Genomic DNA, 21,238 nt, shown 5'->3' with positions numbered 1-21,238 from the left:
CCTCACCTACCTGTTGAGGCTGATGAACTTCCTTGGGTCATGATGGGGGGGTGTGTAGAAGTGGAGTTCCTACCTGCTCCCATAGCCTACAAATGGGAAGACCACCTCTCCAAACATTGACAGACTTTATTGTGGGGGGGTTCCCACCTGGGACCCCACCTCTTAAATAAAAAAGTGCATAGAAAAGAAGGGATTTAGAAACCTTTGTACAATATCTACATCCTGGGCCCCCAGGGCAGAAAGGGGGCGATTGCTGGGTGGGCTGGAGGGGTGGAGGCAGGGCCCTTGTCACCTGCATGCCCACATCCACCCTGAACATGAGGGTGGGGGTGAGATGCTCTGGGAGGGGCTAGGGAGCCCCCAGGCTAGGGGCAAGATGGCAGCGACGGCAGCAGGAGGTGTGAAGGGTCGTGGTGGGCAGCCACGGCCTCAGTTAAGGAACCGACGGCAGCGCTTGGCGCCACAGTTGCAGGGCAGCTTGTTGCTGGCATCCTCGATGGGGAACTTGTAGTCGTAGGTGAGCTCCTCACCACGCAGGATGCGGCGCAGGGCGAAGATAACAATGTGTTTCTGGCCCTCCACGTGGATGACCCGAGAGAAGCAGTTGGGCTCACAGGAGTGGTTGATGAAGCGGGCGGCATTGCCATGCATCGTGGCGTCCACTACATCAAAGTCATCCATGCGGAACATATAGCACCCGATGCCCTGCAGGGATGAGGTGGGGAGATCAGGTGCTCTGTCCCCGCGGACAGGCTCGCTTCACCCACTGTCTTCCCACAGCCACTGGGAGCCCACCTTCCCATCGTAGAACTTCTCCCGCTTGTCAGTCAACACCGAGCGGATGACAATGCCAGAGTACTCGATGACCATCTCCCCTGCGTCGATGTTGCGCTTACAGAACAGGCCTCGCCCGTGGATGGCTGATCTGCAGGGCAGGATGAACAGGGAACTCAGGGGGGAGGGGGACAGAAACCAGACAGTACCCCCTACCCAGTGCACCTGTCCGTCCACCCAAGGGGCATCCTCCCCCCCAACCCCACTCACCTGTAGACACCCACAGCTTCTTTGGACGTCTTCTTAAGGTGACGAAAACGCATGGCCATGGGCAGCTCCAGGCTGGTGGCACGTCTGGTGAGGGACAGCAGTGTCACCCAGGCTGGTGCTCAGAATGACCTCTCTCACCCCTGCTCACTCTCTAAGACCCTTCCAGACCACCACCCGCCCCCCAGCTCACACTCCATACCTGGTTGACCTGAGCTGCACCTCATCCTCTTCCTCATCACAGGTGGCCCCCTCAGGGAGCACCCGGTGCTGGGAGGCCAGGAAGTTGAACATGTCAAAGGTGCACTTCCTACAGGTGGCAGCAGGGGAAGGAGGAATATACTGTTGAAGACAGAGCTAACAGGGAAATGGGTGGGGTTCATTTTTCTGATGTCAGCTCTAGAAATAACTTTTTAAAATTTTTATTTTAGAGATGGGGTTTTGCCATGTTGCCCACGCTGGTCTCGAACTCCTGGGCTCATGCGATCCTCCTGCCTCGGCCTCCCAAAGTGGCGGGATTACAGGCATGAGCCACGGAGCCTGGCTAACTCTAGAAATAACTCTTCAAGTGACCTAGTGTCTCCTCCCCAGGCCTCAGTTTCCAACCTCTACAGTTAACTCCCACCCTCAAGAGCTCTCATAGGGGCGCCCTGACCCAGGCATCACACCCCAGACCTCTCACCGGAGATAGACCTCTGCCCGAGCAGCCCCATGGGGATTCAGGGGCGGCTCCTCCTGGCCCTCTCCCTGCTGGTGGTAACGGAACTTATAGTGCTGGCAACGCTGGGCTCCGGGGAGCTGCTCGGCCAGGAAGATGACAGCATCATGGTGGATGCCCAGGAGTCTCGCCCCACTCATTCCTGAGGGGAGATGTTGAGGACACACCTGTCATGTGGAGGGCCCACGGTGCCCTCGGGGAGACATCCAGCTCCCTGCCCCCTGTGGGGCCCACTCCTTACCACTAAAGGAGAGATGTCTGAGTCGGGCATGCCCTCGGGCCTCTTGCACTTTCTCGATCAGAGTTCTCCATGCCCCTGGGGAGACAGCAGAGCCAGAGCTGAGTCAGGATGCTGTTTTATGGACACTCTCCCTCCTGCCACTGCACTCCCCCCACTCACCCTCCAAGCTCTCTGCCTCAACGCTGAACCCATCCTCACTGCTGATCTCGAAGCGCAGATGTGGGCCAGTCCGTTTTGGGGCCTGGTTCTCTTTATCGTCTGGGGATGGAGGCTCTTCCTCAGAGCTCGAAGCCTCACCTGGTCCCAAGAAGCAGGTTGGAGTGAAGATCACCCTTCCCGGACTCAAAAGCCCCTGAGCCCCGCTGTGCTCCCAGCAGACACCACTCTCTCCACCCCTAGGCGCAGACACAGATACTACGGTCTAATGGCCCTCCTTCTGCTCCAGTTACCCAGTGAGCCCTGCAGAATGGACATTTCTTCCCCTAAGGAGCCTGCGGCTCCTCTTCTGCAGGACTTCTTGGGTACAAGAGCATTCCACAGAGGCTTGGGGCCTTTTGGCTCTTCAGGACACGCCTATGGCTCACTCAAACCCAGTGTACCATACATCCCATCTACCTGTCATTATTCTGTTTCTCACACAAAATTTAAAATACTGGAGAATTGTATTTTGCACATCTATTTTTTTTTAGATGCAGCAAATTTCTGTAACTGTTACAAACAAAATTATCATTTTTTGAGACAAAATCTTGTTCTGTCTCCCAGGCTGGAATGCAATGGTGTGATCTCGGCTCACTGCAACCTGTGCCTCTCAGATTCAGGCAATTCTCCTGCCTCAGTCTCCCGAGTAGCTGAGATTACAGGCGCCCACCACCACGCCCGGCTAATTTTTGTATTTTCAGTACAGATGGTGTTTCACCATGTTGGCCAGGCTGACCTCAGGTGATCCGCCCGCCTCGGCCTCCCAAAGTGCTGGGATTACAGGCGTGAGCCACTGTGCCCAACTACAAATATGTTATTATATAGGCTCACATGCACAGAGCCAAGTACACTGTATGTTATGAGCTATTTCGGGGATTTCTCGAGGGTTAATAGATTAAACAGGGCAGACGGGATATGCTGACGTAGTAGATGTGGATGTGAAGAAGGGGGATGGGGGTTGGGACAACGCTGGGCTTGAACACCTGGAAGGATAAAACTGCCGTGGACTGAGACAGCGAAGGCAAAAGAAGAATGGGTTTGGCGTGCGGGTGGAGGGCTCAGTTTGGGACAGGCTGACTTTGAGAGGCCTCTTAGAAACCTCCCCCTGCAACCTGCTGGTGGAGATGGTGGGCAGGCAGCAGGACAAGATGGAGGAGGCCACAGTTCAGGGACAGGGTCTAGGCTGGAGAGAGCAATGTGGAGACAATCAGAACACAGACGGGAGGACAGCCACCAAGCTGGAAGGGAGCCCCTGGGAGTGAGCATACACAGAAGTCAAGGCCAGGGTCCTGGGACACATCTAGCCTGACAGCTGTGAGCAAGGAGGCAGGACCAGAGGTGAGAGCAGGAGCAGCCCCAAGCCGGGAAGACAATGCTTCAAGGCGGGAGGGATCCACTGCACCAAACGCTGCTGCTGCTCAAGCAGGTGTGGGCTGGGGACTGACCACTGGGGGTTGGGGGCACAAAAGCTTGAGTGGAACAGGCTTTAGGAGAGGCAAAACCCACATGGCCACACTCTCCCGATGTCACCTCTCCAGGCCACCCTGCCCCACCTCCCCTGCCCCAAGGGAGACTCTAAAGCAACACTCCTGCCGTGTGACTCCCGTCTTCTCCAGGCCTCAGTGCCCCAGAGTCCACCTCTGACAACTTCTTCCCTGTGTCCCCCAACCCTCACCTCCACTGTTTCCCGAACACGGCAGGACTGACCACAGGACCCTGGCAGGTGCTCTCACTGCTCGGTTTCTCAGTGCCCACTCTAACCTGCCCTTGCTAACATGTCTGTGTCCCACACCAAAATGTGGTCTGATCCCTGAGGACAGGGACCTCCTAAGGCCACTGCCATATTCTCATGTCATCTCTGAGACATAAGCAGCCTCTGAGTTAAGCACTCTCAATCCACGTCACTCTGCTTCCCCGCTCAGCAACTGAGCTGTGTGTCATGAGAAAATCCAAACATCTGGACAGGATTGGGCCACCACAAAATCCCAGCCTCAGGCTGCTCGACCACCAGCTTACCTGGCCGCAGCCACTCCCCCAGCCACTGCCCTCAGGGACCAACAGAAAACTCCACCACTCCACCGCCAGCTTCAAGGAGTCCATCAGCCAAGCCTCCTCAAGGGGCCTCCACCCCATGTATTACAGTTTCTGCATAAACACCTGCTTTCCCTCCTCTCCTTTACCTCAGAGGTCACCAGTTCAAAACCAGCCACCAGACCTCTTCCCACTGCCTTTTCCATCCCAGCCTGCCCTTCCCCGCCATCCATGGCTCCGCTGTCTTGGCCCTCACACCAAGCACCTCCACGCTGCTCGCCCACCTCCCGCTCCCGATCCTTAGCTGAACTCTGGCCAAGTGCTTGGGCTGTTTTGCCTTCTTCAACCATGGTCTCAATTCTGGACTCGGACACAACGCCCCACCCTGTGCCACCTGCTCTCCCTGGACACCAACGCTAGACTCCACAGGCCTGGCAGTCTCTGTGGCAGCTGAGATGTGACGACTCCCTTCCCTGGGCCTCTGGGACACCACTCTTCTGATCTTCCCACTGTCCCTGACCCTCATCTCGGTGCTAGCTGGGCTGCATTCCCTCTGGATGATTCTAGAACTTCACCTTTGGCTACTCTAGGAAGCTCTCTCTCAGCTCCTGGCAGGCTAGGCTCTGAGGCCCTCCCCTAGGCTCTTGGGCATGCTCGACAAAGACCCTTAAAAGGATCCCACGTAGAGGCGAAATGTCATTTCCATGTCTGTTTCTCCCACAAGGTCAGAGGCTCCCCAAGGTCATCTCTAACTCTAGCACCGAGCCTCAGGCTTGGCCCCTGGGAGTAGATACTGGTTTTCAAAGAGGGCTGATTTTGCATCTGTGAGTCACCCAGCTGAGCCAGGCACAGGCAAGGAGGGAGAGGGCAAGGCCGGTCCCTACCTGAATAGTGGTGCCACTGGGACTCAAGCAGCAGGTCTGGGGGACCATCGGGGACCTGGGGAGGACCACCTTCCGGAAGTGGCAGCAAAGGGGACCGTTCCTGGAGGAGCCTGCGAGAAGAGACCTGTCAGGAAGGGGAAGGACAGAGGTCCCAGACCCTCCAGGGAGAGGGGCCTGGCCACTCACCCAGGACTTTCTTCCCCAGCGGGCTCCCCAGGCCGATCCAGGTCAAGGACCCCACGCACTGTGGGGGTTTTCATCCTCACACGGCTAAACCTGGGAGGGCGAGCCCGAGAAGGATGAGCCGCATCTCCCGCCCATCTGCCCCCTTGCCTGCTCTGCCAGCCTCAGCAACCGCACTCACCCGCCACTGCCAAGCCCTGGAACCTGAGGGGTATCCTCTGAGGCCTCTCCATCTTCATCCAGCCGGGGGGCTTTGTATGGGGGAGGTGCTGGCGGGGACCGGCCGGAGAAAGTGGACACCCTCTTGACGCGGATGGCCTGGCGGGGCGGGCTGGCTGGCCCACTGCTCAGCACCAGCGTCAGGGGAGGGGGTGGCGGGGGCGGGGCAGGGCGGACCACTCCGACCACGGGCAGCACGCCAAGGAGGGGGCCTGGGGGCAGAGTCCAGGAGGTGGGAGCCGTGGGGGAAATGGTGGGGGGCAAAGGTGGCTGCTTCACTGGGGGTGGGACAGGTTCACCCTCCCCAGCCATCTTCACAAATACTTGCCCCAGCTTGTTGACAAGTATGATTTTGGATGTGGCGGGTTTGGGGGGCTCAGGGGCAGGGCCAAGGCTTAACACCCGGACCCCTGGGGCCCCTGGGAGCCAGGCAAATGTGCGGGTGGGGTCAGCTGGGCTGGCGGTCAGGCCTTGGGAGGGCTGGCTGCCATTAGCCAGGGGAGGCGCCGGGGGGAGTGACTCCTCTCTAGGGCCAGCACCTCCATCCCCAGGACCCCCTAGGTTCTTCAACACAAAATCCACAATTTCCGATGGCAGGTCCTCAGGAGGCCGGGCCCTGTCCCCTGCAGCCCCAAGGACCCCTGCCCGGACTACTCCTGGCCCCGAAGGAGGTGTGCCCTGGCCCCGAGGCTGCTGCACCGCCTCAGCCTCACTGTCAGTGCCGTCGTCCACGCCGTCCAGCTGTTCAATGCGGGGGGCTCCAGGGGTAGCGCTGGGGGCCAGACCAGGGGCGGACACCACAGTCACAGGGAAGTGGATGTAGCGGGAGGTGGGGCTGGACTCCTCCTCGGAGCTGTCCCCCGGGCCCCCGTGGCTGCTCCCCATGGCCCCAGCGGCTACAATCTCTTCCTGGAAGGGCTCAGTCCCCAGCAGGCTGGCCGCGAAGTCCAGGTCAGCAGCACTCAGTCCTGACACCACCTCCATGTCCTCGAAGTCTGGGCCCAGGTCTTCAGAGGGTGGTGGTGATGGGGCCGGGCCAGGGGGAGCCAGCTCCCCTGAGGTAGGTGTGAGGGCTGTGACGACTGAGGTAGGAGGGGGCACCCTGAGCTGAGGGGAGGTTTTTAGAGGAGGGGAGGCCCACCGTGATGGAGGCGGCCTGGGAGCCAAAGGGCTGGGACGACGGGAACGTCTGGGGGGAGCTGGGAAGTCCGGGTCTCCCACTGTGGGGATGTGGTGGGTCAGTGAAGATGGACTTCCTGTGGGGGGAGGGTTGGTGTTACCAGCAGCTCCCACCTCCGCGGCTCCACCCCCAACCCCCACATGCCCGGTGCTCACCAGGGGAGGGCAGGGGGCCAAAGGAGACACCCCCCAAGGGCCTCCGGGATGGCGAGTAGTTGGGCACTTTGATTCGAGCCCCCGAAAAAGAACGGGGGGCTGGGGGAGGGGCGCTGCCTGAATCTGGCCGCAGTGGAGGGTCCAGGTTCTGAATGGGCGAGTGGTGCTCAGGAGCTCCAGGGACAAGAACATCTGTGTCCAGTGGGGGGTCCTCACCACCTGGGGGCTCTGAAGAGGCGAGAAACGGCATTGGGGTGGTAGGGGCTCTGTGTCAAAGCCTGCCCACATGCTCTCATCCTGAGCCACTATGCCTCCCAGGTCCCCGACCCTGACCCAGTCACAACAGGCCCCAGTTTCCAGTGACCACCCAGGCCAAACCCACCGTGGAGTCAGCAAAACCTGCACACACCTGGGCCAGGGGGCCTTCAGGGCCTCTCCCCACTAGCTCCTTGCCATCTCCTCTCTGCCTCTGCTGCAGGCTTTGCACGCCATGGGGAACTGCCCTCCCTCCAGCACGGCCAGTCCTACCACTTTCTTACTTGCCTAGTGCATCCAAGCCACATCAGACGCTCCCGCCCGCCCCGGCCCGGAGGCTCTCCATTACCTGGCTCCACCCAACCTCTGCAAACTGATCTCCCTCCTCCACCCAAAACTCCCTGGTTTCCAGACGGGATGGGTGTACCCTCCCCTCCTCTGTCCACTTCTTGTCATGCTCCAACCTGGAATAAAGCCCTTCCTACCATCCAAATCTCTTCCGCCTCCTGCTCTGCCCACAATAACCTCTCCCCCATCTCCAAGCCCATTCTTTGCCCTGTGCCATCCAGCTCTCAGCCACATCCCACAGCCAGTGTGGCTGTAAGGGGGCCGGTTTGGGAGCTGAGCAGATGCAGTTCCAATTCCAGCTTCCCCAGCATGTTACTGTGTTCAGCCACTGTCCCCTTCAAGGTGTAGTATGGCGACACTGGAAAGCACTCCATGAGCACAGTGCCCCAAGTTAGGGAGCTGTAAGCACTCTGCTCCCTGCAGTCGTCCAAAAGCCAGTACCCCACCTCAAGTAGGCAGCGTGCCGCTCTCCCCACCTCACTTCCCATGAAGAGCCGGGCATAGCCCCTGGCACACAAGGCATGGCAGTAAGCGAGCTGCCGTTACATTACAGCAACTGAAGCAAAAGCAAGCCTCCTGGACTATCCAAAAGGGAGCGGGGAACAGAGATCTGTAGGTTTGTTTAGGGAGAGCGGTATTCAGGAAGAAGACAGAACCAAAGCCACACCTGAGGAAGGGGCGGGGCTGTGCACAATGGTCTGGTTCTCCTCTGCAGCCTCCAGGTGAGCTGGCTCTTCCCTCGGCCCCCATGGCCGATACTCCAGAATTCGGCACCGATACCAGCAGCGCCTCCGAGCATCCACTGTGCTCCAGTACAGACGGGAGCACCTGGCATGTGGGATAAGACGGTTAGGATGCTTGGGAAATGGGATCCAGCTATGGAGTCCCCTGGCCCCATGGATCACCCCGACCGCTCACTGGTAGCCAATGGGGAAGAGCCGTCCCTCGCAGTCCGAGAGATCAGACAGAGTACCCAGGGAGTCAATGCGGATGGAACCTGTGGTGCAAAGCAGAGGTCAGGAGAGGCAGGCAGGACAGGGTAGGAGGACAGGGCGGAGAGCAGGCAGCTTACCAATGAGCACGTTGATGGCATCGGGTTCAAGCCCCGTCAAGAACTTCCGCTTGAAGTTGATGCCCTCGAAGTCCACATAGACTCGGCGGAGAACATCAAAACCATCGGGGTTCACAATTTCCTGGAAGAGGGGGTGGCAAAGTGAGGTGGCTGCATTGGTGGGGGAGGTGGATGCCAGGGAAGTCTGAACAGTCAGGGGCTTGGCCTAAAGGCCTCTGGGAAAACAGATGAGGAGACACTGAGAGGCAGTAGGGCCAGGCCTGGGGGCCACGGGGGTCCCTAAGTGAACAGGAAGAGAGGTGGGGAAGGAGCTGTGTACCCCACAGTTCTGGCCCACCTTGCCATCCAGGAGATCAGTGTGTTTCTGGCAGAAGACTTTCTTGTCATCCTGGAAGATGCAGTAGCTGGCCCGGGCACACATGAAGTGGAAGTTGCTGAGGCAGGAGGACAGGCAGCAGCCCACCGTGGCGCCAGGCTTCAGGCAGAGCTCGCAGCGCTGCGTAGGGGAGGGCAGCTCAGGGGAGAAGCCAGGGCTGGGGCTGGGCGCCAGGCACCACTGTCACTGAGTCTGCATGGGTCCCTGTCTAGCCTGGCACGGCAAAGCCTCTCCCCAGGCGCAGCCTCTCCCCAGCCGCATCCAGGCCCAGGTGCACACCAAACTCTCTCTGGTTCTTTGAAGCAAGAATGACAACTAATACTTGCTGATAGCATTAGTGTGATTATCTTTGTCACACAGTTTTCAGGCGGAGGTTGTGTTATTTTCATCCTCACAGATACCCCCGCAGTGGGAATCTCTACCACCTCAATACCCGAGAGTGCTTGAGGTCTCTCTGTACCTGGCCCAGGCACCACTCTGAGGAGTGGGGGAATTCTAACCTCACGGGGATGTAGTGAGAGCTCAACGCCACCCAGCATGGAAAGCGTGCAGCCCAGGTTCAATCAATGGGCACTCTTCTCACTTTTAGACTCCCACACTTCAGGCCCAGATTACAGCCAGAGGGCCCACATAGGAAAAAGCTGCCATCAGCACCAACGTCCCAGGGCAACCAAGAGACCTCGGCCTGGCAGTGAAAGGATGCCAGGTAGGGAATGTGAAGTAAGAGCTGTTTGCACCAGAGGAGGCCTCCCCAAGAGCCAGAGAGCTGTCCACCTCTCTGCACCCGCGCCCTCACCATCTGCCTCCCTCGGGCCACAGCAGCATGCACATTCTTGAGGGAGCCGTCGTTCTCCTCAAAGACTTCCGCCGACCAGATGGCACAGTTGACGTGTGTCCACTCGTTCTGCCCGATGTACAAGAGCCGCCCCGCCTCCTGGGGCAGAAGAGGAGTGGCATGATGTGGGGGGGCCAGGGAACAGGCCCCACAACCTGGTGCGTCACAGAGCAGCCCTCACCTTGGAGTCTGCATCCCCGTATTTGAGGCAGAGTGCGCACTGACGGGGGTCCTCCAGGTGTGAGAAGGCAGCTGGATCCTTGCCCTGGAATGCTGAAGAGGAAATGTGAAGGGAGGTCTAAGAATCAGGACCCGGAGCCAGGCTACCAACACAGGGCCCTGGCTTCTGGCCCCCCACTTCCCAGTACCTGCTGAGGGATCCCCTGGAGGCTGCCCTGATTCTGGGGTCTCTGGTTCCTGCTGTCTCCACTGCGCATAGACATGATCCAGGGATGGGGGCAACACCGCATTGGGAAGGACTCCGCTGTGGACAGGCAGGGTTAGCAGCTGATGTGCCCAACAAGGGCAGCTGAACGGGGGCCCATCCACAAACCAGCCTGAACTCGCCATGACACCCGCTACTCCCTCTCTATGTGGAATTTCTCTCAGTCCACCAAATAAGCCAGGCCCTCTTGTGCCAGCTTGGACATATGAAATGCTGCTCCTCATGCCTGCAATTCTTCCTCCCCAGCTCTGCTCCAATGCCATCTCTTTCAGGAAGCCTTCCCTGACACCTCGGCTCCAGCAGGTACCCCCTCCGGGCCCCCACCGCCCCCTGGTATTCTCCATCACTGCCCTGACCATCTGGGTCTTCAGTGCCTGCCCGGCTCCACAATGAGCTCTTTAAGCAGAGCCCAATCTGATTCGCTCACTGCTTTGTCCCCAGCATTACCCTGCACAAAGCAGAAACAAAGCTTTGCTAGTCTAGAACCACCAGGGAATCTCACCCGGGTTCCACCACCCTCCTCTCCAGCTCTGCTCCAGACCCTACCTCTGCTCATCTCTTCTCAGCCCAGCGTGGCCCCTGCATGCCCTGGCCTTGCCCTCACTCCCCGGCTTCCCTTCTGCTACCCAGCCTTGCTCACTTTGGCAGCCGGGTACTCCGTCGCCAGTACTTGGGGTCGTGGGCGTCGAACCAGCCGAACGCAGATTCTAGCAGCTGGGGAGTGGGTTAACAGGATGAGAAGAGCCAGCTTCCCCAGGAGAGCTGGCAGGGGCAGGGTCTGAAGGTCCCACTCCCCCACCCCACAAGCATCCCTGGAAGAGCTCACCTTCAGCAGGAGCCCCTTCATCTGGCCTCCAGCCCGGCGCTCCGGAGTCTCTCCCTCCTCCGAGTGCTGCATGAGGATGCCCACCATGTCCTCCATGAAGCTGTGCTGTAAGGGAGGTTTGTCAGAGACTGAGTCCCCTCTGCACAATTCCAGCCCTCTCCTCCTGCCACCCACCTGCTCCTCCTGGTGTACCACTCACCACAGACTTGTAGTGGCCATCCTCGAAGCGCTGACTCACAGCTTGCAGGCCGCAGGGTCCTGGGTGCAGTTGCTTCCCATCTGGCCCACACTGCAAAGCGGGGAAGTTAGCAGGGCTGGGGGTGGGCCTGGCCCCGGCCCATCCTGCCTCCAGGGCCCTCCAGACCTGGGTGCAGAGCAGCAGTGGGCCCACCACCTTGGAGCTCAGCAGGCCCTGGAGCACCTGGCGCAGGCCCCCCTGGAGGGCCCCGCTCAGGGCCTCTCGCCAGCGGGGCTGCGCTGCCCCAGCACACGGTCCGCAGGTGTACAGCACCGAGTCTGGCAGTCCTGAAAGGATCTCGTAGTCTTCATCTAGGATAGCCAAGTGGGAAAGGGAAAAGTGGTTTCAGAGGATGTGAGGGCTCCCAGCAGCCCCTAGGCCAGCAAGGACCCTTAGCCCACCAGTCCTCTTGGGGCCTGTGGTGGGGGCAGGGGTCCCCACAGGGTTGAGGCTGCAGCCCAGGTGCTCCACTGACTCACCTGAGAGCCCCTCGCACTTGGCATGCACCCAGTGATCGCACTGTGCGCACTGCATCATCTTGCTCTCATAGTCGTTGTCTTCATAGCAGCGTGTACAGATCGGGCAGTAGTTTCCTAGAGGAAGGGAAGAGAAGGAGTCAGAGGTGCTGGAGTTCCCACTCAGCCCTGAGTGTCTCTGTTCAAGGATTAGCAGTACCTTAGCTACCTCCATTATGCCCCTGTTTTGGGCCCCTACTAGTCCCTAAAAGCTCCTTGAGGATGAGGCTTTTTTTTTTTTTTTTGAGACAGAATCTTGCTCTGTCACCCAGGCTAGAGTGCAGTGGCAAGATCTCCGCTCACTGCAACCTCCGCCTCCCGGGTTCAAGCGATTCTCCTGCCTCAGCCTCCTGAGTAGCTGAGATTACAGGTGCCCGCCATCATGCCTGGCTAATTTTTGTATTTGTAGTACAGATGGGGTTTCACCATGTTGGCCAGGCTGATCTCAAACTCCTCACCTCAGGTGATCCACCTGCCTCAGCCTTCCGAAGTGTTAGGATTACAGGCGTGAGCCACTGTGCTTGGCCTTAGGATGAGGCCTCTTTTCAGACTCTGCAGAACATAGGGCCTTGCTAATGTACTGCCTGAATAAGGCTTCCAAACCGCTCAATGGAGACGTGAGGTTCCAGGAAGTACCTCAGCCACCAAGACAGTGGGGTCCCAGGCCTTCCACTCCCACCACCCTCAGAGGAGCTATGTGTCCCTGTTTTACATACTGGATGGACTCCTGTGGAAGAGTTCCCTGAGTTGAAGAGATAGTCCCATAGCTACAAGGTGGAAAGCCATGAGAAAAGAGGGTCTGTGCTAAAGCCTGTAAAAGAGCCTGGCCATTCCCCCGTGGCCCCCAGCATCCAGTTCCCCTGCCCGGTCCCCACCTTTCTCATATAGCTGGGTGCACCTGGGGCAGAGGCTGTAATCTCCAGACCACTCGACGTCCCAGTTCTTGCCTGGAGTTGCCCCACAGCTCTTACAGCGCACACAGGCTGAACAGATCTGGGGGAGCAGGGCGATGTTAGGGGAAAACCAGGCACTGGACTGGAGCAACATGAGCGGGAGACGGGCGAGGAGGAATTGGGGATATGCAGGAAGCAGGCAAGGAGGGACGGGTAAGAGGAGAAAACACGCAGGACAGACACGGAGGAGGAACATGAGGAGGGCAGGAAAGGACATCAGGCTATAGCAGGGGATTCTGAGCCCACGGAATGTGAGATTCATAAGCCCCTAAAACCACTCCATGCAAATTCTGAATATAAATCTGACCTATGTGAAATTTTTGAAGAGAAAACATTACTAATCAATTCCTAAGAGGATCCCCAACCCCTGCTCCTCCTGAGAGCCCCAGCCTAGAGCAAGTTTGGGGGTGGTGGTGATATTCATTAGAGACAAAGCAAGTGGGTGAACCTCATCTCTCACCCAGTGGCGCCGTTTGCGCGTGGCCCGGGTTGGATAGCTGGGCCCCAGACAGGCCGGGTGGTATGCATGGCGGCAGCGCTCGCACTCCAGGAGGTGCTGTTGGATGTGGAGACAGAGATGGCGAAACCTGCTGGCACAGGGATGCCCTCACCTTCAGGCCTCCACCCACCCTGGCCAGCCCTTGGGCCCAAACCTTGGATCCACGACCTTTGCGTCCACAGACATGGCAGAATTTGCAGCGACGGCAGCACCAGGTGTCGTGATGCTGGGGCAGGGGCCGCTCAGCCTCCTCCAGGCAGAATGGGTGGAATGGGTCACAGCAGACTTGACAGAACACCAGCTGGGGACAGGGTAAAGGAGTGAGTGATGGGCATAGCATGAGGCCAGAGGGCCAAGGGATGAGACCCAGCTGAGAGGGCCCAAGGAATCAGGCCGTGAGGACCGACAGAGATCTGGGGGTCTGTGAAGAAAGGCGGAGATCTAACCTCGTGAAGTCCTTTGCTGGCACATAGCAAGCACACCATCGGGGGGCCCCCTGGCACAGAGGTGAGCACACTCAGGCCCCCCATCAGCCACACGTTCTCTAAATCACAATCCTCCTGGGGGAAGAGAGGATGCAGGATCAGAGGGCCGCCAGGCATACAAGGCAGACCCACCTGGCTTCTCGATGACACAGTCATCGAGGTTCTTCCAACCAGAGGCTCTGTGACTCGCCCCACTCAATGCCATACCTTAAAATCCACACGGACGCGGTGCACACCATCGGGAGACTTCTGCTTTCCAGTCCAGCCATTGGGAAAAGAAGCAAAGGGGCCAGGGGCCAAAGCATCCTGGGGAGGGAAGGTGGGGGAGTTCAGAGCTGCCAGCCTGGCCGTGATGCAGACTCCTCTCCTCACCGCCCTTCCCCCAGCCTACTGGACCCAGACCCTGATCCAGACCCCTTTGCTTTCCAGACAGGCAAGGCCCGCCTCATCCCTCAGGGCCTGTCCTCTCATGTGGACACACCACGACACTCAGGTGTGTCTGTCACTCTGACTTGCCAGGTAGCTCCTGGAGGGAAGGGGCTCTCGGAGCGGGCCGTGCTGACCTTGTCCAGGCGCCTTCGGGCCTTGAGCTGCAACACAGGCTGCAGGGTGGGTTTGCGGGGCCGGCTCTGCTCCTCAGGTTCTGGCAGTGGCAGCTCTAGGCAGGACACAATGAGCAGTGAGGTCACTCCCCTTCCACGCCCCTCTTCTTCTACAACCCCAAATGTTACCTGGATTCCCAGGGCCTTCTTTAACTAACCAAGACCCGCCAGGACGATTCTTTTTCTTGTTTTTTGAGGCAGGGTCTCGCTCTGTTGCCCAGACTGGAATGCAGTGGCGTGACCCATAGCCCACCGCAGCCTTGAACTCCCAGGCTCAGATGATCCTCCTGCCTCAGCCTCCTGAGCAGCTGAGACCACAGATGCGTGCCACCACATACAACTAACTTTTGCTTTTATAGGGATGGGGTCCCACTATGTTGCCCAGGCTGGTCTTGAACTCCTGGGCTCAAGTGATCCTCCCACCTCGGCCTCCCAAAAGTGCTGGGATTACAAGTGTGAGCCACTGCACCAGGCCTAGGATGACCCTTAAGTCTCACTCATTAGGCTCACTGAGAACCTCATAGGCCAGTTCTGTACATCCACCTAAAAACTGCCTCCTCCTCCGCCCTCAGCCACCTTCTCTATCAGACTGACAGAGCCCTGGGTCTGGGTGCCTTGTCCCTCCTACACAAAAGACACAAGACCAAATAAATGATCAACAGAGAAAGCATTAAGCAGTTCGCACCATTTTCTCGGGGGGTCCGACGCCGAGGAGCAGGGGGGCCCCCGGGCTCCGAGTCATCCGAATCCTCGAAGATATCATAGGAGGGTCGCTGTTTGACGCAGCGCCGAGCTGACTTGCGCTGCAGGAGGGAGTCCTGCTCCTCGGGCCCTGGGGGGGCCACCACCTCCTCCCGGGGCCCCCCAGCTCCCGCCCCCCGGCGTGGGCCTGGAGGACCAGGGGAGGCCTCAGGAGATTCATCGGAATCCCAGGGCAACAGCGTCTTCACTATCGTCCGGCCTGCGGGAACAGGGGACTTAGTAGGATTTGAGCTCAGCCAGGGACACGGGACACTGGGAGAGAAGCCAGAAAGAAGCGGGGCAGGGAATGAACGCAGGAGCTATGAAAGCACACAACGGAGAAGATGGAGAGGGTGAGCTGCAAGGGAGGAGAGCAAAGAAAAACAGCTCCCTCCACAGCACAAACTCTAACACAGTTTTGAGAAAAAATGCTCCTTAAAGCTCGTCACCTTTTTTAGCCAGTCGTTCCATCTTCCGAGCCTCTATTTTGTCACACTTCCGGTATCTGGGGAGGGGAGCAGCACGTCACCAGGGTAGGGGACTGGTGGTCTGGGGGAAGAGAGGAAGCTCTCCACAAGAATGCCAACCCCACTGCTCTGGCCAGGCAGAAGAGGAGCGAGGTAGGAAGCCTAGGGGACCAACAACCACGGGAATGAGGCCACGCCCCAGCTACTCACACACAGCACTGCTTCTTGGTGTTAGGGCCCCCAAACTTGGGCTTGTCTAGGCAGTTGACACAGGACCCACAGTCCTGCACACGTAGGCAGCCCCGACAGTGTCCACATCGAGCCATGCGCATCTTCTTGCCGTGATGGGAGGGCAGTGAGCGCCGGGGTGTGTGGGCCAGGGTCCCTCCAGAACCTGTGGGCTCTGATTCTCCCCCAGGGCCTGCTGCCTCCACCTTTCCCCGCCGGGACCGTGACGGGACACTCTCAGTCTCGGACGCCGATGATGTATCTATTGCAGCAGGCAGGGAGGAGGGGATGGAGCCACAAAGCCACCAGGCTTCTACCTCACTTCCCTGCTTTCCCACAACCTGGCTCTCGCTTTCTCACAGCGCCAGGTTCCTAGTGCCCCCAAATGAAGTTGCTCTAGGACCTAGCACTCCAGCCCACTTGCCACCTAACCCGAGCACCTGACTTGGCTCCCTCTCACCTAGGCTCTTGGTGCATGTCACCCAAGTGTGGGGTCATCCCCAAACCTGACATGGCTGTCCAGTCTCCCCACCTACCCTCTGTGGCGAGGTCCTGCCGATCCCGGAGAGGGAGGGCACTGAGGCGAGGGACATCTTCAGGCACCATGGCCCGGGCCTGACCCAGGGCCACAGCAGCATGACGGCAGACATGTTTGATGCGGGGACCTTGCACAGGGGACTCGGGACCCTGGGGGAGAAATTGGAGTGTGTGTGGGCAGCTTGCGCTCCCGCAGCCCCGCTCCTCCCGCCAGTCTTCTTCAGGGCCCTCCTCCCGATGCATACTGAGGGCCGCTCTCTCTTAGCTTCCACCGACTCATCTTCAGACCGGACAGGGCCTCTGTCGGAGATCTGCTTGACAGCCCCGGCCACCTCCTCCATCTGCCCTCCAGGGCTCAGCTGGCAGGGAATAAACAGGGTCAGGGGCTGGACAGTGAGGAAAGATAGGGACAGGGAGCTGGGTGTGGTGGCTGATGCCTGTAATCCCAGCACTTTGGGAGGCCGAGACGGGCAGATCACGAGGTCAGGAGTTCAAGACCAGCCTGGCCAATGTGGTGAAACCCTGTCTCTACTAAAAATACAAAAATTAGCCAGGCGTGGTGATGGGCACCTGTAGTCCCAGCTACTCGAGAGACTGAGGCAGGAGAATCTCTTGAACCCGGGAGGCAAAGGCTGCAGTGAGCCGAGATCACGCCACTGCACTCCAGCCTGGACAAAGTGAGACTCGGTCTCAAAAATAAAAAAAAAAAAGGAAGATAGGGACAGGGAACTAGCACAGAGAAGGGCCAGGTCTGGGGAGGAACAAAGGAAGGTGGGGGATCACAGAAAGGCAGGTTCTGAGGGTTCCCCGCAATGCTGGAAAGTGTCCAAGGAGGCGGAAGGTTAGGGGGTTGCAAAGAATGGAGGCTGGATGGCTGGGTGTGCCGCTGGGCCCAGGGACCACGCTCACCGGCATGGAAGCTGCCACCTTCTGCTGCTGCTGCTGATCGATCTTGAATAGCTGCACTTTGGCTCTCTTGAGGAGGCTGAACATCTTCTCCTCTACCCCAGACAGCGGCAAGGAACCCACGCCCGCAATCCGGGCTTTTTCCAGGGGAGGCATCTGCTGTGGTGACGGCGGTGGCTGCAGCTGTGGCTGTGGTGGCGGTAGTGCCTGGGGCAGGAGCTGGGTTTGCAAGGCCTGCAGGGGCTGCAGTAGCTGAGCCTGTGTCTGTGGCCCGTTGCTCAGAGCTGGAGCCCCGTGAGGGGACACCTCGGCCTTAACAGGAGTGGTGACCACAGGGGCGAATCGAGGCAGGCTGAGGTGGTTGGTGCGGCCCACTGCCCGAGGCTCAGGCTCAGCTGGAGAGTCATCGGCAGGAGGAGGCTCTGGCTCAGGGGCTTCAGGAGCCCCAAGAGGAGGAGGAGTAAGCACCGATTCGTAGATCTTCAGGTGGGCTTCGCTTGGGGTAAACTGAGGGGCCCGAAGGAGTAGGGGCCTCCGGGAGGAGGTGGCAGGAGCAGGGGGTGGGGAGGGGGCCGGGGGAGGTGGAGGGGCTGGGGGAGGAGGGGGCAGCTCCCGGGTCAGTGAGGTCCAGCGAAATGTGGGTTCCCTTAGGATGGACCGTCTCTTCTCAGGGAGTGGAACTGGGGTAGATGGAGGAGTTGGGGCATGTGGTGGAGAGGGGACTGGTGCTGGCTCCTGGGGAACAGGTGGGGAGGTGGTAATGGGAGGTCGCAGGACAGGTGAGACCTCCACCTTTGGGGGTTTGGGGGGGTCTTCATCCATAAATCGCCGGGGTGTCTTGATGACACGGGAGGAGCGGGCACTCACCACAGGCATAATAAACTGCCGGATATTCTTCAGGAAGGTGGTGCTTTTGGGGGCCACGGTGGGACTGTCTTCCGGAGGGCCTCCCGTGGCGGTGCTGGGGGTTGGAGTGGGAGGAGAGGTGCCCTCTGGCCCTGCCCGAGCAGCTTCCCGCTCCGCCCGCTGGCTGGGAGTCAGGGGAGGCCGGCCCCTCTTCCTGGAGCACGTAGCTGGGACCACAGGAGGAGGGGATTCTTCCTGCTCCTCTTGGGCAGGAGGCGGTGGAGGGGATGGTAGAGGTGGTGGGGACACTGGGGGTGGTGGTGGAGGGCAGAGTGGGGGTGGAGGAGATGTCGAAGGGGGTGGGAGGGGTGGAGGAGGTGAAGGGGCTGGAGGAGTCAGAGGCGGTGGTGGCAGCTTTGCCTCTTCCTTTTCCGCAGCTGGCATCATCTCCTCTGCTACAGCTCTTTCTTCCTTCTCTTCTCCCTCCTCGTCTTTTTCTTCTTCTTCTTTCTTCTCTTCTTCCTCGTCATCCAGCTTCTGTTCCTGCTTTTTCCAGCAAGGGCTCCCTCCCTGTCCAGATCCAACTCTTCTTTGGGGGGCATCCTGCCAACTTTCCTCATGTTGACCTTGACCTGATTCGAGTCCCAAGGACAATTGTCCCATCTTTACTTTTTTGGCCCTTGAAACAAACTTGATCACAAAGGGGAGCCCACCACCTCGGCTGCGGCCCCTGCCTCCACGGCCTCCACGGCTTGACTGTCCTCCACGCCTGGGGGTCCCAGGTCCTGGACCGGGCCCCTCCTTGCATTTCCAGCTGCCAGTCTGATGTTTCACTGGAACCACAGGAGGTGGGGGCTCAGGTTTGGGGATTGTCACAGCTGCTTCTGCCACCACTACTGCTTGCTGCTTCCTCCTGCAGGGGCCTGCTGGCCGTCCTGGGGGCCGTCCCCGAGACCGCCGGGGGGTGGAGGGCTCACATGCCCGGCTCCGGGGTGCTTGGGGTGCCTGGGCCCGCCGGAGAAGTTCAGTCAGTGCCTGCACCATCCGTTCTGTGCCTTCCTCACCCCGTTTCCGGGCAGGGGTCTTTGGGGGGGTAGGAGCCACATCTGCTAGGCGAGGAGGAGGAAGGGGGGTCGTCTTATGCTTGCGACCCCGACCTCGGGGCGCTCGACCTAAAAGGAGAATAGTTGTGGGGAGATGGATCAAGCCAGCCCTGCACACAGAGGAAGGCGCTCCAGGAGGGCAGGGACTAAGTCTTGCTTGTGTGTTTCCCCCGCTGCCCAGACTAGCTTGGACTCTGAACACAGAACACATTCGGCAACTGACAGAGGCTAGTTGAACAGGGAAGAGCTGACACGAAGGGCGAGGATAAATTCCTGTGACGCTAAAGAGGTGGAGTTCCCCCGTCACTCACCTCGCTGGGATCGGAGCGCAGAGCGCAGGGAACTGGGGGCCACATCTTCATCTGAATGAAAACCCTGAAACTCCTGATTTAGGGGACCGGGGTGGAGGGGAGAAACAGCAGTCAGTGCCAAAGCCCTCGTTCCATCTGAGGTATCGAGGAATATCCCCAGTTCCCACTTAGCATACCCCTGCCTATTTAAAAAGAACGAAAAAGACTCAAAGGTCGCGGGTAGTGGAAGAGAGGGTCTCTCCCTAGGGATGGAGGCGCCAGGTATTTCGAACTCCGATCCCCAGTGCCGGACCACACCAGCACAGCCAAAGCCATGGTTCACTGGCCCAAGAGAGAAGACGACAGGGTCTCCTCAGGAAAGGCAGCAGGCCCCATACTCAGATTCCTTCAGAGTCCAATTCAGACCAAAGTGGGACCTCCACTGACACCCTTTCGGGCCACAATTTATTTCTGAATTAAGTTGGAAACAGGGGCCCGCAAGTGGAGGGGCGGGGAGGGCTTTCGTACAGGCTCCACTGCGAGCCCTCAGGTTGTTATTAACCGTCCAGGGCAACGCAACCCACACCTTCCTGCCTGTTCTGAAAGGCTGGGGGAGAAATCCTGAGCTGAGCTCTGACCTGCTAGAGTGCCCAGTCCCGGCCTTCATCCCACTCCTGTTCAACCCGAGCCCCAAGAGGAAGCCCTCCACCACTCTACCTGAGATGCCAAGAGAAACTGGGGCCCTGGAGAAACCAGGAGGTTGCGAGGCCCGGCGGGGCGGCCCACAGGTAAGAGCCCAGACAGCTCCAACCTGTCTGCCAAGGCCACGCTGCCGCTGTCAACCACGACTGGCTGGACATGCAGTCCCCACTGCCTCCTCGCCCAAACCTCCACCGCCCTAGCTTTGCCAGCTGCCGAAAAGGATCGGCCCAAGACACTTCAGCGGGACCGACATCGGGCGCGAGTGCCCGGCTGCAACCGGGGCTTCTCTACCCACTTCCAGAGGCCCTTTCCCCCGGAAGCTGCATGCAGCCGCCCTCCCTCCGTGCCCCGTCTCTCCGAAGGAACCCTGAGGACCCGGCCTGCCCACGCCGCCCCCGGGACAACCCAGACCCCTGGAAGCCCCGGCCTCCGCCCCACCCGGCGCCGGGGACGCCTCCGACCGCCTCACCTCCTCGTCGGATTCCCCGTCACTGCTCTCCTCCTCCGGCACGCAGCCTCGACTCGGGCCCCAGCCCCGGCCCCGACCCCGGCCCCGGCCCCGCTGGACCCGCGGGCCGGCCCACATGCGGCGGAGCCGGCGCAGGCCCCGGCGGAGCCCCAGCAAACGGAGCAGGGCCGTGTCCTCCCCGGGCTCGGCTCCGCCCGGCCCCGTCGCGCCACCGCCGCGCCGCAGAGCTACCCGCACTCTTTCGGCCCCGTTGCCCCGTCCGCCGCGGCCCCCGGCCCCGCCGGCGCCCCGCGGCCGGCCCGGGAAGCGGCCCCGCGCGGAGCCAGGCCCGGGGCAACTGCCGCCGCCCGCCGCCGCCGCCATCTTGGCACCGTGAGAGGGGCCGGGGAGGCGGGGGGAGGGGCGGCCCGTGCGCAGGGCCGGGGGGAGGGGAGAGAGCGGGGGCGGGGCGGGGCGGCCGCGGCGCACGACAACAACCAGCGCCGCCGCGGGAGGCCGGGGGCCGGGCCGGCCACGCGCAGGGCACCACGGGAGAGGGAGTCCGCGGCCGGCCGGCGCCCTCGGACCGCACCTGGGGAGCACAGACCCCGCGTCGCGGCCGCAGAGGGGCGAGCCGCGGGGGCCTCCGGGAAATGTAGTCCGGACCCCTC

The 21,238-nt window shown here is 60.0% G+C and overlaps 1 protein-coding gene across 4 annotated transcripts; it reads right to left on the bottom strand.

The window, feature by feature from the left end:
• Positions 1 to 108: 108 nt before the first annotated feature.
• On the bottom strand, positions 109 to 20,967 carry KMT2B (lysine methyltransferase 2B). Of its 4 annotated transcripts, none has more exons than XM_034945750.4 (37): positions 20,589 to 20,967; positions 19,439 to 19,511; positions 17,182 to 19,196; positions 16,518 to 16,631; positions 16,272 to 16,422; positions 15,718 to 15,997; positions 15,490 to 15,545; positions 14,985 to 15,260; positions 14,261 to 14,355; positions 13,905 to 14,003; positions 13,659 to 13,772; positions 13,367 to 13,513; positions 13,174 to 13,269; positions 12,636 to 12,753; positions 11,725 to 11,838; positions 11,372 to 11,556; positions 11,207 to 11,296; positions 11,008 to 11,112; positions 10,822 to 10,895; positions 10,105 to 10,220; positions 9,918 to 10,009; positions 9,698 to 9,835; positions 8,863 to 9,021; positions 8,526 to 8,646; positions 8,372 to 8,450; positions 8,121 to 8,281; positions 6,851 to 7,078; positions 5,478 to 6,771; positions 5,300 to 5,389; positions 5,114 to 5,223; positions 2,160 to 2,297; positions 2,001 to 2,075; positions 1,724 to 1,901; positions 1,244 to 1,351; positions 1,045 to 1,128; positions 796 to 925; positions 109 to 705 (listed from the first exon to the last, which is right to left on the bottom strand). In XM_034945750.4, exons 1-37 carry the CDS (start codon positions 20,949 to 20,951, stop codon positions 430 to 432), a joined length of 8,142 nt encoding a protein of 2,713 aa, XP_034801641.3. In that variant the 5' UTR covers positions 20,952 to 20,967; the 3' UTR covers positions 109 to 429. The 4 variants fall into 4 exon arrangements, with proteins under 4 accessions (XP_034801641.3, XP_063455624.1, XP_054958990.2 ...); XM_063599554.1 differs by having other exon boundaries at positions 17,182 to 19,130; positions 20,589 to 20,848; XM_055103015.2 differs by lacking the exon at positions 5,300 to 5,389 and having other exon boundaries at positions 20,589 to 20,848.
• Between the last annotated feature and the right edge of the window lie 271 nt (positions 20,968 to 21,238).

Source organism: Pan paniscus, chromosome 20 (assembly GCF_029289425.2).
Source record: "Pan paniscus chromosome 20, NHGRI_mPanPan1-v2.0_pri, whole genome shotgun sequence".
Classification (NCBI taxonomy): Eukaryota; Metazoa; Chordata; class Mammalia; order Primates; family Hominidae; genus Pan; species Pan paniscus.
This window is presented reverse-complemented; position numbering and strand designations above follow the sequence as displayed.